The 15,230-nt window shown below is 46.9% G+C and overlaps 1 protein-coding gene across 1 annotated transcript; it reads right to left on the reverse strand.

Moving 5' to 3' along the window:
- Window positions 1-8,011: 8,011 nt before the first annotated feature.
- Window positions 8,012-13,883, reverse strand: LOC134408241 (chemerin-like receptor 1). The gene is made up of 2 exons (XM_063140443.1): window positions 13,748-13,883; window positions 8,012-9,124 (listed from the first exon to the last, which is right to left on the reverse strand). The coding sequence occupies exon 2, from the start codon at window positions 9,118-9,120 to the stop codon at window positions 8,158-8,160; it is 963 nt and encodes a 320-aa protein (XP_062996513.1). The 5' UTR covers window positions 9,121-9,124; window positions 13,748-13,883; the 3' UTR covers window positions 8,012-8,157.
- Between the last annotated feature and the right edge of the window lie 1,347 nt (window positions 13,884-15,230).

Raw genomic sequence — 15,230 nt, forward strand, 5'->3', positions numbered from 1 at the left:
GTGGGGTGGGGTGGGGGAGGGAACTTGCTGCTTGGGGGTGGGGTGGGGGCTGTAACGTTTTGACCACAGTTTGCATGAGAACGTATGTAGCAGTGCATGAGGTATCGATCTGGCCTTTCTCCTGATGATCTTTGCTCAGCTGGCAGCCTCATCGCTCCCGTAACTCTCCCATCCCAGAGATTAAAAAGGTCCTACAGTTTTCCATTCAGTGGTTTAACACCAGTTGATCAGAGAGAGCATCAGACACGAAATGATTTAGCGGTGCCTTTGTTAGCAAAAGCTCTCCTTTGCTTGAAATAGAATGAGATAGGGCTCCCCACCCACCCCCACAGGCTCCAGAGAAGGTCTGGTTAAGCCCTCTTATTAAAACCTACCTGTCGGCCAGATCTACTCATCTCCTTTCTAGTTCACGAGCCTCTCATGCAACCCCTTCCATTTGGCAGCCCACCCCCACCCCCCTTTTCTGGAAGGAGGTGGCCATCTGAAATGGCACCTGTAGTGAGAAGCTGTTGAAGAAAGCCTCACTTGGAACGGAGGATAGAAAAACAGCAGGCATTGAATTGCCTTTGGGCCCCTCAGCATTGGGATGCTATCTCTGGACTAAACTTAGTTGCGCTCGCCTGTTGTCTTAGCCGGAAGTTCATGCTAGGCCCTTCCTAAATTTGATGGGCAAGGGTGGGGGCTGCTTTATGAGAGGGGGGCATCCATTGGTAGGAACGCAAAGCGAAATCAAGTCGCTTTCTCTAGTGACGCTTGGACGATCCAGTGATGTGTTAACTGATTGGAATTTCCCACTTTCTGTCACGTGACTGTAAAACTAAAGCTAAACATGAACAACTTCCTCACCTCCTCTCAGCCTTTGTCCCAATTATCTCCTGATCCCTCCATTTTTTAAAAAAAAACTTTTCTGCTGCTGCCTCTTGCGGTTGTTTCACTGGACAAGTAAAATAAGTGTGTGTTCTAACCACACAGCCCTTTAACCCAAACACACACACACACCCCTCTGTTAGTGGCATGTCCTTTTAAAACTGTTGGGATTTTTTTGTATGTGTGTGTACACTTGTTTATTTTCCCTTCCCTCCATGATTAATAAAATGTTCAATCGTTATTTGGCACCTTGCTCACTTCGGGGCGGTGGGGGCGGGCGGGAATGGAGTTGGGTCAACGAGCCTTTTGCTTTGACTAAAATGTCTTGAAATCTTTAAGGCAGGGGTGGGGAGCCTGTGGCCCTCCCAGCAGTTGGACTGCAACGCCCACCATCCCCAACCAATGGCCATGTTAGTTGGGGTTGATGGGAATTAAAGCTGTAGGTTTCCCACTCTCCCTAAGGAGAGGGTGGTTGCAGCAGCCCTAATACCAAAGAGCATGGTAGTTCATCTGTACAGTTTCCACTAATTCTGATAGGGCTTGTACAATAGATTTCCCCCCTGAGTTTTGACCTAAGTCTCATAGACTGAACCTGGAGCCAATGATTCCTTATCTGCGGCAGGCAATAGAATCCTAGAATAGTAGACTTGGAAGGGGCCTAGAAGGCCATCGAGTCCAACCCCCTGCTCAATGCAGGAATCCACCCCAAAGCATCCATGACAGATGGTTGTCCAGCTGCCTCTTGAATGCCTCCAGTGTGGGAGAGCCCACCACCTCCCTAGGTAACTGGTTCCATTGTCGTACTGCTCTAACAGTCAGGAAGTTTTTCCTGATGTCCAGCTGGAATCTGGCTTCCTGTAACTTGAGCCCGTTATTCCCTGTCCTGCACTCTGGAAGGATCCTGGCCCTCCTCTGTGTGACAACCTTTTAAGTATTTGAAGAGTGCTCTCATGTCTCCCCTCAATCTTCTCTTCTCCAGGCTAAACATGCCCAGTTGTTTCAGTCTCTCCTCATAGGGCTTTGTTTCCAGACCCCTGATCATCCTGCTTGCCCTCCTCTGAACACGCTCCAGCTTGTCTGCGTCCTTCTGGAGTTGTAGAGTCCAGAACTGGATGCAATACTCTAATACTCACTAGACCCCTCTTCTCCAAACAAAAAAACATCCCACCCCACCCTTTTTGTGTATTCGAAGGGCGTCGAGTCCCTCTTGCATTTTCAGGCTACACAAACTCGGTGTTCTCCAGACGCCTTAATTATCTTGAGTGCTCCTTTTCATGTCATTTCTGAGCTACTCTGGTACTTAAGACAGTTCTTGTTGTTGAAGAGCATCTCAACAGTGGAATGAATTCCTTTCCAAGAATTGCAGTCTCTGGGAGTGGAAGCATCGTGGAGGAGAGGCGGGGAGAAAGTGTGTATGTTTATTAGTGTGTGTCCATCCTTCAGAGTTTATTACTGAAGAGCCTTCCCCCCACCCCCCGGCCCCAAAATTGCTACTGCCACTTTCCATCTATCTAGCTATGTGCTTTCTCTCAGCAAATATTTGCATCTTGCATCTTCCAGCAGGAAAACAGTTCTGGAGATGGACCAGCTCCTTTAATTAGCAGTGGGGCTTTGACAGCAGCTAATATTCCCTGGCGTCCCGGCATTAAAACTACATTTATTCAATTTGCTTCTTACATTTCCGGTCACGCTTTTGACAGGATGCTTGGAAAGTCGAACAACACATGTACAAGTTTTGCTGATGCCATTGTTAGTGATAATCAAAAGAACCTGGCTACTGTGCAGTTGGGGATTAATTTACCAGCATCTGATGGCAAAAGAAAAATAAACGTTCTGTAGAAACTTAAGGCAAACAACTGGACGGAATTGTGAAAACAGGAGGCGGCTTGAACCAGGGAAGAAAGTGCGGGTAGGGTGTTGCTTTAGCCTGAAATCTGTGACTGGTGCTTCGGGGCATGTATAGAATACCTTTCCACTTGACTCTGAAATTAGAGGGCAGAGATGAAAGGACTTAATATGCAGCCTAGGCATTCCTCTATTCTAGAAATGTAGTGCTGAGTAGGTGCCATAATAACAGACCCACCAATTCTAATCCAACATTGCTTCCTAGATGAGAGTGCACTGAAGACTTGAGCATTGTCTCTGTAATACTTGCTTTATTTACAAATACAGATGCAGAACATAAATGGAGGCAAATTAGGCACTCCTAACAAGGCAGCAGATCCCCAGAGGAAGGTACCCTGCACCCTAAGGTGCTCCACCTTTAGGCACCCCTTGCATGTTCTCTCTATCCTTTTTGGTTGGAAAAGTGCTCCCTCACACAAATCCTTCCCTCTGGGACATGAATTACCCATTCAAGAGCATCTATAGCCATTAAAGGAACACTTTCAAGTCTCTTTGCAAAACCCATGACTTTCATCAGACATCACTGATAGTCCTATTCATAGCGAACATAGAACTCACATACAACGCACAACAATACAGACAAAAAGATGTGGTTGAGGCAGTGCCTGGGGTGGGGGAATGGACACCTGAACTTCGAATACAGTTCTGGTAATCAGCTATTGTCAACACCAAGACCTTGCAATTCCTTGTCTAAAAACACTAGCTGTTCCATTTGAGCTTGAAGGTGGAGGGGAAGGATTCTCAAATGCTCTTCCTGCACCTGCTTTCAAAATTTGGACTCCTGTAGCCTTATCCTATGAGAAATCAAACGTTGGCTTTGTTGGCATTTACAAGCAAACGGGTGCTGAGAAAAGTGGCAATAGCTTGGCACATGTTTTGCACCTCTAAACCAGAGGTGGGGAACCTTAAGCCAGGGGGCTAGAGGGGGCCCTCCTAGTGTCTCAAATTGGTGCTCTGGAGGTCCTCAGGTGGCCACACCCCCTTTTCCCTATCGCCAGTCATTGGGTGGGAGTTCCTGGCTTTTGTGCAGTTTTTCTCTATTCGAAAAGGTTGAAATGCCTCTCCTAAAAGCTTAGTTACTGGCAGGGAGAGCTTTAAACTAGTGGGTGTGTCTCCACGCCTCTCTGTCTTTGGCCCACCCTACTCCTGGAATTCAGTTCCGGAAAGCGTCTCCAAGATGGATTTTGGGCTGCAAGGTTCCCAATCCTTCCTCTAAGCCTTTTGGATCTCTCTCTCAGACTTTTGAACTTCACATACACACACGCCCCCCTTCCACATTGCATTGAAAGAGACGTGGCACACCTCTGAAACGAACGCTCTGCATCATGTCAAATTGCTGCTGCAGAGAGCCACACATTGGCAAGCAATATGCCTGCTTGTATCTCCTGGCAACCGTAACAAGTTCTAAGGTAGGTCTTGGGCAGAAGACAACGGTGCTGCTGTTACTGCCCTTCATCCGGCCTTGCTGCAAATCCTTGGGAGAGGTGGTGACGGAGCTGTGATACACAAAGACAGAGAATTGTTGCTAATGGCCCAGTTATGCTCTTTTACGGAGTTTTCTCAGGAGTGAACAGCCAGGAAGCCGCGCGTCGGTCACAGAAAAGAGAACACAGCATTGGCACCTGTGATGTCAACAGGGTAATTTTGTTCTTCTTTGATGTGAAAGGCTACCGGAAATTATTTCTATCATTTGCTTCAAATTGAGTCACTGTCGATTATTGGGCTGCTCTGCCCAAACCAGCCAGCTTTGAAGAATTTTCTGCAATCATTTGATGAGTAAGTTAACTTCCCCATCCTAGCTCCATTCTGAAGGGTCTTGATGTTAACATTACAGGTAGGCAGAAGTAAGCTGTTTGCACGGTGTCATAGAATCATAGAATAGTAGAGTTGGAAGGGGCCTAAAAGGCCATCGAGTCCAACCCCCTGCTCAATACAGGAATCCACCCTACAGCATACTTGACAGATGGTTGTCCAGCTGCCTCTTGAATGCTTCTAGTGTGCCTCAACCTCCCTAGGTAACTGGTTCCATTGTCGTACTGCTCTAACAGTCAAGAAGTTTTTCCAGATGTCCAGCTGGAATCTGGCTTCCTGTAACTTGAGCCCGTTATTCCATGCCCTGCACTCTGGGATGATCGAAAAGAGATCCTGGCCCTCCTCTGTGTGACAACCTTTTAAGTATTTGAAGAGTGTCAGTTTTGCTAGACGGACAAACCCACCAAAATTGTGATGAGTAATTGAAATAGGTCCACACACATTCAGGCTGAAAGAAGGGAAGTCAAGAAGAAAAAAGTAGTCAAGAGTACATTTACACTTTTCTGAAGGCGGGATGTGTCAAGACCACCCGAGATGGCATAATGACAACTGATGTGCGTTTGCAGGTTCCCACAATTCTTCACAGAGTATAGGAGCAGTTCCTTTCTAAAAAGGTCCATGTTTCTAGAGGTTGTTGCTGAAAATGAAACAAAGCAATGTATCTGGGAGATTTAAAAGCTGAGAAATGGGGTGGCACGTGTTTCAGGTAGCCCAAACATCCTCATAACAATTCACAGTGCCACCTTTAAGTGAATATCCTGGTATGCTTAATAGTTTTCCCCCTAACCTGGCCACATCGGATATTCACGCTATACCCACCACTTTGTTTTTAAGTTGGAAACTGGATTGGTGAATCGATGTGAGTGAATTGCCGTTACATCTGCTACAAAATCAAGGAGCAGGGCGGGTTTGTTGTAGTTACGTGCTAGGAGGCATGCTGTGGATGAAGAAGAGGTACCAGCTTCATATACTGGCAATCCAGTTAGGCCTGGAAAACATTCCTATTTGAATCCACAGGGAATCAATGTGTTGTAGGCAATCAATGAACTAGAGGAACAAATGGGAGGCCCTGATATGAAACTGCCTGGTAGGAGTTGAAAATCCTCAGAAGACGTTCTGAGATTTCTGATTTTTCTTCTTCTTCTCCCAGCACCCCCAACCTTGAAAAAGAAGGTCGCTTTGCAGGATTTTCTCAGCATATTTTCCACCATTCCCCCACCTCCCACCCCGATGGCTGCCATTTCCTCCCCACAATGCCCTGGGGTGACTCTAGCTCTGGAGCACTGTGGAGGGATGCAAAATGGTGCCCGGGCCCATTCACAACTTGCAGCAAAAGAAACAAACAGCCGTGGGGTGAATAGAGAGAAGCTGTGCTATGGCCACAGATAATAGGGAGTCCCACCCCAGAGAAACTGTTAAGAGAATTTCTCCTCCGTTTGTGGAGTGAAATCCCTCCCCCATTTCTCTGCCTACAAATAGGATGGAGAATTCTGAGAAATGCTATTGTTTTTGCAAAACTTTCTAATAAAGATTTAACCTTGTCAAGGATCAAATCAAGACTGAATGCTTTAACCACTTAGGCCCCGTTCAGAAGACACCTTAAACCACGCCTTTAATCACGGTGGTTAAGCGAGAAAGCCGGGCTGTGTTCAGAAGACACCTTAAACCATGGCTTTAATCACGGTGGTTAAGCGAGAAAGCCGGGCTGTGTTCAGAAGACACCTTAAACCACAGCTTTAAACATAGTGAATAAAGAAAAAAAACCCACCAAAAAACCAACAACCACAAAGCCTTATTCACCGTGGTTAAAGCCATGGTTTAAGGTGTCTTCTGAACGGGCCCATTGATGGATTGATTAAAAAACTATTAACTAAAAAGCTTCCCCACCCATTAAATCTGCAGCTGACTAAAAACAATATTTTTCATGCAAGTACTTGTAAAATGCAAAACTGAGGACTGAAAGCATCTTAAAAGAGATATCCATCCTGCATGAGAGAGAAGGGAACTTAGATAAGAGAACTTCCAAGCGGATTGTGCCTTGTGGCGGAAGGGGCCATCTAGGTTCTCCATTTTAGACTAGTGTAAAGCTTATGTCGCCATGGACCTTTCCTCATGTTTCTGCCCCCCAGTCCCCTTTCCACAGATGGGCTCATGAGCCAGTGTGGTATAGTGGTCTAAAGTGTCGGGAGGTCCGGGTTCTAGTCCCCACTCCGCCATGGAAACCCACCGGGTGACTTTGGGCCAGTCACAGAATATCAGCCCAGCCTACCTCACAAGGTGGTTGTTGTGAGGATAAAATGGAGAGGAGGAGGAGGATTATGTACACCACCTTGGGTTCCTTGGAGGAAAAAAGGGATATAAATGCAATCATAAATAAAATAAAATAAATAGTGCAACTGTGACTCATGCTGCCTCTGTAATTTGCATGCAGCACGGCCCCTCCCCCTCCCTCAGGTGCCCTGATTTGCTGCCTCCATCCCTCCCTGCCTCCCTCCTGGCAGCAACAGCCTAACCTCATGGCTGCACCCAGGGCCCACCTTTGCACCACACTGATTGGCCGATCAGGGCTGCCCTGCCTGTTTGGTGCAGAGGAAATTCAGGCTCAAGCTGTGGACTTTTTTGAACTTTCAAAATTTTCTGCACGTCGACACAGCTCGAGCTTCAGTTTAAAACCAAAAGGAGCAAAATCGATCTAGTAGATCTTGCATAATAAACCTAACACTACTGCATTCTTATATACGGTCCCATAATGCAGGGATGAAGAACCTCTGGTCCATGAGCTGAGTTTAGCCCCCAAGTCTCTTCATCTGGCCTGCGAAGGCCTCGCTCTCTCCATCCCTTCACCTGTGGATCTGTGTGACAGACAGACTGACTACAATAAGATAGGATCCACAACCGTGCAGGCGTAAGGCAGCAATCTTATAAACATACCCAGGAGTAAACCCTATTGAGCTCAGTGGGAATTACATCTGAGTAGAGATATATGTTTGCACTGGTGATGAGAACAAAGAGGCCAGCAGCACTAACAAGGCTGAGATGTTCGTCTTTGTACTTGTACTGCACAAGGGTGGACAGAGGGAGTAGCATCCTTTGACTTTCAGCTTCCCGCTTTCATTTTTTAAAAAAATTTCTAGCACTTGGGATGGCAAAAAGTAGGCCTGACATAGAATGAGCAACTTCTAAGGAAATCTCAAGATTCCAGAGAGGGGAGCTTGAGCCGGACTTTCAGTTGTCAAAGAGGAGCTGTTCATGCATTCTTGACCTTTCTAGTAGCTATCAGGAGCAGGAGAAAATTCTTCTACTCTTCTGTAAAACGTGTTAAATTTGCAGATTTGGGGGGGGGGGCAGGTCACAGAATTTACTCACATGACGTTGCTGCAGTTTTGTTTTTTAAAATGCACAGTTTACACAGGCTATAATCATGGACTTCCTGCTCCTCTTCTCCTTGGTACAACTGCACTCGCCAGTACTACAAGGCTGCACCATAATTAGCCTCGACCCAGAAAGAAGAGTGTCGTGTCTCCCCCCGCCTCCGCCTTCTGTAGATGAGATCCCAAGAGGCCAGCACTCCTCTCAGACATTGGCTGCCATTGGCACTTCCTCAAATGCTGTCTTGAAGACCAGCAGCCAGGACCTCCTCACCGCGTCTTTGAACTCCTGGCCCACAAAGACATAGAGCAAAGGGTTGATGCAACTGTTGAACATGGCCAGGCACTTGGAGAAGGGGATGGCCACCAGGCGCATGGCATCTGGTACGACGTGTATGGAAATCCTTGCCAGAGCCAGGGCATGGTAGGGCAGCCAACAGAGGAAGAAGCAGAAGACCACCCGGGTGACTACCAAGAAGGGTTTGCTGGACTTGTTGAGCTTCTTCTTGTGCATGGTCACCACCAAGATTGTGTAAGAGGTGGAGATCACCAGCAAGGGTAGGAGGAACTGGTAGAGAAAGATGCAAATGGTGAGGACCTCAGCTTCTTGCCAGTCCTGGAAGACATCCAGGTTGTTGCAAGAGCTCCGGTTGTTCTTCTCCAAGGAGACCTCAGTAAAGAAGTAGGAGCTGGGGACGAAGAAGGCCAAGGAGAGCATCCAGAGCAACCCGCACGCTGCCCACGTCAGGCGCGGGGTGCGGTAGTTCTGGCACCAGACCGGGGCCACCACAAGCACACAGCGGTCCACGCTGATGGAGCTGAGCAGCAACATGCCACTGCAGACGCTCAGCCCAAACAAGCAGTTGGCCACCTTACAGGCCACAGATCCGAAGGGCCAGTGCAGGTCCAGGGCCAAGTTTAGCACTGTGACAAAGATCAAAGAGGTGGAAGCCAAGTCGGCCAAGGCAAGGTTGAAGAACCAGACTGTGTTGGATGTCCAGCGGAGCTTCCAGCCGGTGACCCACAGCACTATCCCATTCCCAGTCACTCCAGCCAGGAAGATGAGGCTGAAGATTACCCCAGTGATGATCTTGACAGTGTTGCGCACTGCACTTTCCCCCAAGGGCAGAGGGGAAGAGGAGCCGTTGGTCACTGGACTCGCTGACATCTCCCTGCCAAAGAGAGCGTGAAAAGGGGGAGAAACCCATTATTCTTTTTTCATTTAACAGGGCTCTTGATGTGCACAGTGCTTTACAGAGTACAAGAAGGCAGCAACCGTCCCAAGAGACATCCCACCTAAAACTTGACACAGAGAAGATGGCGGAGGAAAGGGCAGGGAATCGAGGCAAAGGGTAAATGAACATGGATTTCTTTCTGGTCCCACCTACTTAGGCATTGTTACAGATGGGCATGATCGGAGTTTAGCTCAACACATCTGGAGAGAAACCAGGCTGGGGGCGACGATGAATGAGGCAGTGAGAGAACCGCCCGATACGTAGCATCTCAGATTTACATTTGGACTAGGGTGGGGAACTGGGCCCTCTCGGCATCCCAGTCCAGCATTCCAGGTCCTCCAGGTGGCCATCCCTCTTTCTCCCAACCCCCAAGTGCTTAGTGGTCTCCCAGCTGTAGTGCATCCCCACACACACACACACACATTCTAAAAGGCTGAAATGCCTCACTTAAGGCTTAGCGACTGGCAGCAAATGGGGTATTTCTTCCTATTTTGGCCACTCCCCCTTTGGCCCCGCCCACCACTGGCTCCTGAGGGTTTCTCTGAAATGGAAGCCGGCCCTTGGGTTGAAAGAGGACCTCCACCCTTGTTCTATAGGGAGGCCATCCCCATGTGTGTCTCATGGGGGACCATAGAACTCGGTGCTGCTCCTGAGCCTTCTGGCTCCAGTTGGAGGACCTCAAGATTTTAGTAAATAAGAAACCCAAACCTAATGTAGATCTTGCAAGCCTGAAGTTTGTGGCCAGGTGCTTCAAGGGGCATAGGCCATGTGTGTGTGTGTGTCGTATTTGTGATTGCCCTGAAAGGGAGAATCTGTGAGCCTAAGGAAAGGAAAGGAACCTCTCGTGCAAGCAGTGAGTCATTACTGACTCTTGGAGATACACCAGCTTTCGCTGACGTTTTCTTAGCAGGCCTTATAGCGGGGTGGTTTGCCGTTGCCTTCCCCGGCCATTATTACCTTTCCCCCAGCTAGCTGGGTACTCATTTTACCGACCTCGGGAGGATGGAAGGCTGAGTCGACCCGAGCCGGCTGCCTGAAACCAGCTTCCGCTGGGATTGAACTCAGGCTGTGGGGAGAGTTTCAGCTGCAGAAACTGCTGCTTTACCGCTCTGCGCCACACGAGGCTCTGTGCATAAAATCAGGCTTGCTCTCCTCTCAGCTTTTCCCAGGCTTTGCTGCTGCCCATTCTCCAGCTTAGCCAACCATCAAGCTGCATCAAGGCATTCTCATGATTCCACAGAAGCTATGGCACTGTCTGTGCCCCGTCAACGCATAGAGAGCATCACAGTGTTCCTTACAGTGGCACTTTCTCATACTCTGGACTCAACACGTGGCACATGGGCCAATTGCCAGTGCACCACAGAAATGCTGAGCTTTTACTATACGTTTTGCCTGCAAGAGAGAGTCTTCTGAATCCTCCTGGCAGCTTTTCAATCCACCCTCCCATTTGAACTGTTCAGCCCATAGAAAGCTGCCTGATATTGAGTCAGACCCTTGGTCCTTCTAGCCCAGTATTGCCAACACTGACTGGCAGCAATGGCTCTCCAGTTTCAGGGAGGAGAGATGTCCGGATTTTGTGGAATCCGTCCTGTGTGTGTTTTGTGGATTGTGCAGTGTCGCTCGTCCTGGAGGCTGTTCACAGACAGATTCGGTTTTTTCCCCTATTATGAAGGAAAATACACAAAAAGGAAGTCCACAATGATTTATATAATCTGTGTTCATATGTAACATTTAGCATCTTGTACCTCATTCCGTTCGATGTTTCCCTGTGAATATTTTCCAGCATGGCACATATCTCAGCAGAAACTTGCAGACTTTCCCGTGAATGAATTTGCGTAAATTCCATGACACTTTTTTAAAAAAGTAATATCCGGAAGTACGCAGATTCCGTGTGGCCTGAGGAGGCCAGTCTGCAGTGGATTCCACAGGCCGGAGTCATAGAAATCCAAACTCAATCCAAAACTCACATTTTTCCAGCATTCCTACCTGGCGAAGCTGGGCATTGAACCTGGGACCTTCTGAGCGCCAAGCCTGTGATCTAGCACTGAATTATGGCCCCTTTCCTGCCAGGGAAGCTAGAAGGGAAACTCAACAGCCCTCCATTTGCTCAGCCATTAACTCTAGGTGGGGAAGTCAGATCTACAGGGATGGGAGTGATTGGAGAAGCCAAGACTCCTGGGTTCACTTCAAGGCAGCCCTGGGCATTCCAGATGAACTCAGCGCCTCACCACTCCTCTCCCACCCACCCACCACCCTACACAAACTGTTCTCTCTCTTTTTTTTTGTTTTTGCTTCTATCTCTGCCACTGACATTCTCAAGGGCAATCTCAGTTGCTCTGGTTACGGCATCATTTTGAGGTAGCTAGGAATATTCCACAGAGCAGAGCGGGAGGAAGGAGGACAGCGTCAATGAACGGGCGTCCATTCCATGCTGGAAAGTTGCCATGGGATCACAGAGATGTTCTGTTGCCAAGGGATGGGAACCAGGGGAGGAGAGGTGGTGAAAGTGGAGCTGGTGGCCCAACCTGCAAAGGTGGGCTGGGTGTCTCTTAACTGTCGGAGTGGGGGATGGACTGGTCGTGGAGCGCATGCCTTGTGGCACATCTTTCGCTTGTTTCAACGCAGACTGCGTGGGAGAACTTTCCACCCTGTGTTGATGTAGGAACATCTGAATTCATTAAACCTGAATAAAGTCACTCAAGGAAGGAGCGGGGGAATCCAAGCTCCCCAGTTTCAAATTTGCAAGCCAAAATTGAGTAGCAATATTTTGGGCAGGGAGAAGGAATATGGGGAACCCCTATACGTTGGACTGCAAGTCCCATCATTGGCTACACTGGCTAGGGCTGATGGAACTTGTCCTCCTCCATCAGAAGGGCCACACGTTTCCCCACTCCTGATTTATAGCATGACATTTATAGCTTTGGTGATCACGGAGAACATTCAGTTTTGGAGGTAGCCTTTAGTTCAGGGATGACAACCTGAGAGCCTTAGGTCATCAGCCAAAATTCATGTGGCCCTTGGCTTAATTTCGAAAAACCTTCTGCAAGCAATCCTTTTAGATTGATTTGACAAGAGGGATCTGTTCCTGCCCAGCAGCCTGTTGGGGAAGAGGAGGGATATAGCAGAGAGAGAGAGAAGAGACCTGGTTTGCATGTATCCACAACCCAGAGTACAGGTTTAGTATGGGTTGCCATTGAATTGTGGGTTGTTGTTACAGTGAACAGTGCACTATAGTTTCACTCTAACCAAGAACACAGCCCAACAACAAACCATGGGATCTCTTCCTGGGTTGTTTGTGGCCAACAACCCATTGTTAAACCATAGTGCAGGGTTCGCACATCACGACAACACACAATTCAACTCTGGGTTGTAGTTACGTCTGGAGAGAGAGAGAAGTGGGTGGTGGAAAGAGAGAAAAAGGATAGCCCACCCCAGTTTTGACTCTGGCCCAGCCCACCACCAGCTGCAGCTCTGGGCAGATTACCCTTGGGGGTATCTGGACCTCAACAGCAAAAAGCTTTAGCTTCTGATGGTGGTATTAGCATTCAGCTCTTCCTGATGAGATTACAATTGCAAGAATGGGCAGCGGATGCCAGTTTATGAAGTTCTTATCAAATCTTGCAAACGACAAATGCTGAAAATCCATAATTGCATAATATCTTTATAAGCCCAACTTGACTGGTCACAAAATATTGTGCGAGCTTTCGAGTTCTTCACTCTTGGTCAGGCAAGATGGAAAATAAAGCAAAAAACTAAAATAAAAAAAAAAACGCCAGCATGTGTGTGGTGGGGAGGAAGTGACTGGTGTTTAAACCCTGGGGGCTGCATTTGGTTACAGTCTTAAGATGGAAATTGGGAAGAGTATGCAGACATTCAAATTTGGCTCTGTCAGGTATAGAGATGGTTTCAGGATGCACCTGGAACCCTCCTAAATACTGCTGGGAACAAGAAACAAACTAAAATATAAAATGTTCAATATAAAATCCATTACTCAAAACCATTCGGTTCTTAAGTCAGCTGCACAGATTCCTTGGCAGCTGCAAACAGAAGTAGAGAGAAACTCGACAATTTATATTCATAAAGCAGGAGATAATTTTATATGTTATATCTGAGAGAGCGCTTTCTCCCCAGTCACTGAGGTCATCAGAAGGCATGCTCCTGGTGGTTCCGCATGACCTATTGCCTGAACCGAGTCCACCCGGAGAAGAGCCTTCAGTGTGGTGGCCCCCTTTCTCTGGAATTCCCTACCTGTGGAGGGGCAATCAGCCAGGCACCAATACTGTGTTGTTTACAGCAACTCTTGAAAACATCTTTATTTCAGGAAGCCTTCCTTGACTGACCAGCCACGATTTTTATCAGAATTCAGTGTTTTTAAAAATATAATAATAATAATAATAATAATAATAATAATAATAATAATAAACATCAAGTATTATTTTCTCTTTGTATCTTTTATAGTTCACTTCTCTGGAATCTGTCTAGATGTGCAACAGTATATAAATGTTGTAATAAATAAATAGATTAAAAGAAGTAAACTGAAACCAAATTGGGTAGTCTTACCTAGCAGTTGGAGGGGATGCACCCTCAGAGAATATTGTCACAGCTTCCGGTAGTATTAGATCATCTTCCTCCAGTGTAGGATCCTGCTGTTGAATGTTTACACATGATATTCTCCAAGTCACACAAAAAGCAAAGGTTGCTGTGTTGGCCAAAATAAAAAATCCAAAGGAAAGTAACTTAAATCCATATTAGCATAATACCTTTAAAACTATTTTGCAAGCTTTCAGGTTCTCCAGAACTCCTTATTCAGGCAATATGGTAAACAAAGCAAAAAAGGGGGTGAAGATAGCAGTTGATGTTAATTAATTAACGTCATATTAATAATGTTATTAATATGACTCCAGAATTGGGCATTTCAGCTTTGAAAAGCCTTTTAGGATTTCAAATGGACGAGAGCTTCATCTTTAGTTTTGCATGCCTGTTGCAGATCATGGTACCAATGTGATCTTGTTATGCAACCCTGCCGTGTTTGTGTTATTTACACAGCTATTATTACATCTGCCTTACTGGGGCGGGTTAGACGGAAACTGGACATTCACTGGGTGGGTGGGTGTTGTGTAACTTCTCTTAGAGCTGGTTCCAGGTGCTGTGCCACACCCAGAGGCACAATACCTGGAGGGAGCAAAAGGGAAAAGAAAAGGGATGTACAAGTGTCTAGCATTGCCACTATTTCTTTACTAGCTTGCTCCTTTGCAATTAACAGCAACCCAGCACCAAAATTAAGCAAGTGAAGCTCTGCTCCTGTTTCTCTCTGTCTCGGGAAAAACCATAACTGCTTCTAGTGTAATACTTTGATTACGCCAACTCCAAGATCACAGAGATGTGCAGGCTTTCGAGATCTCCAGGTCTCTTCATCAGGCAAGATATTACAAACAATAGACTGACCGGTTTTGTAGTCCGTATGACTAACCATCTGACTACACCATCCAGTCAGCCTTTTCTCTCTCTTTCCTATTCTGTCTCCCCTACCAAACACACACACCCCAAACCTGCTTTTGCTTGCACATTTTTGGTGATCTTTGAGTTGGCCTAATAAAGGTATTATACTGTATGGAGTTTGGATTTTTTTCCCCTTATAGCTAGTGGAGGCTGGTGGCTCTGATGTCAGTGGGGTTGTGAATCTGTTCTGGATTTCAGTTAGAACCAGACAGAACTCTAAAGGAGTTTTCCAAGGTCCTGAATCTACTTTGGGGATCAGACAGTAATCTCAAGACACTACACATGCACTCTTAGAAGTGGATCTCACCACAACATGTTACCTTTTCATTTAAAAAAAGGGGGGGCTACACAATCCCTCCTCTCTTACACTCACACACACAGACAGTCCCCTTAACAACTGCATAACAAGCAGTGATTCAGGATGTCCTTGTAGGGGCGCTAATTGTTTGGAGATAGATTTATTTTTCTGTAATGTTGGAACAGCACTCCTAAATGACACAGAACAGAGATGCAAAGGTGGTTTTACCTGACCCCCTCCATGTGT

This window comes from Elgaria multicarinata, chromosome 13 (genome assembly GCF_023053635.1).
Source record: "Elgaria multicarinata webbii isolate HBS135686 ecotype San Diego chromosome 13, rElgMul1.1.pri, whole genome shotgun sequence".
NCBI lineage: Eukaryota > Metazoa > Chordata > Lepidosauria > Squamata > Anguidae > Elgaria > Elgaria multicarinata.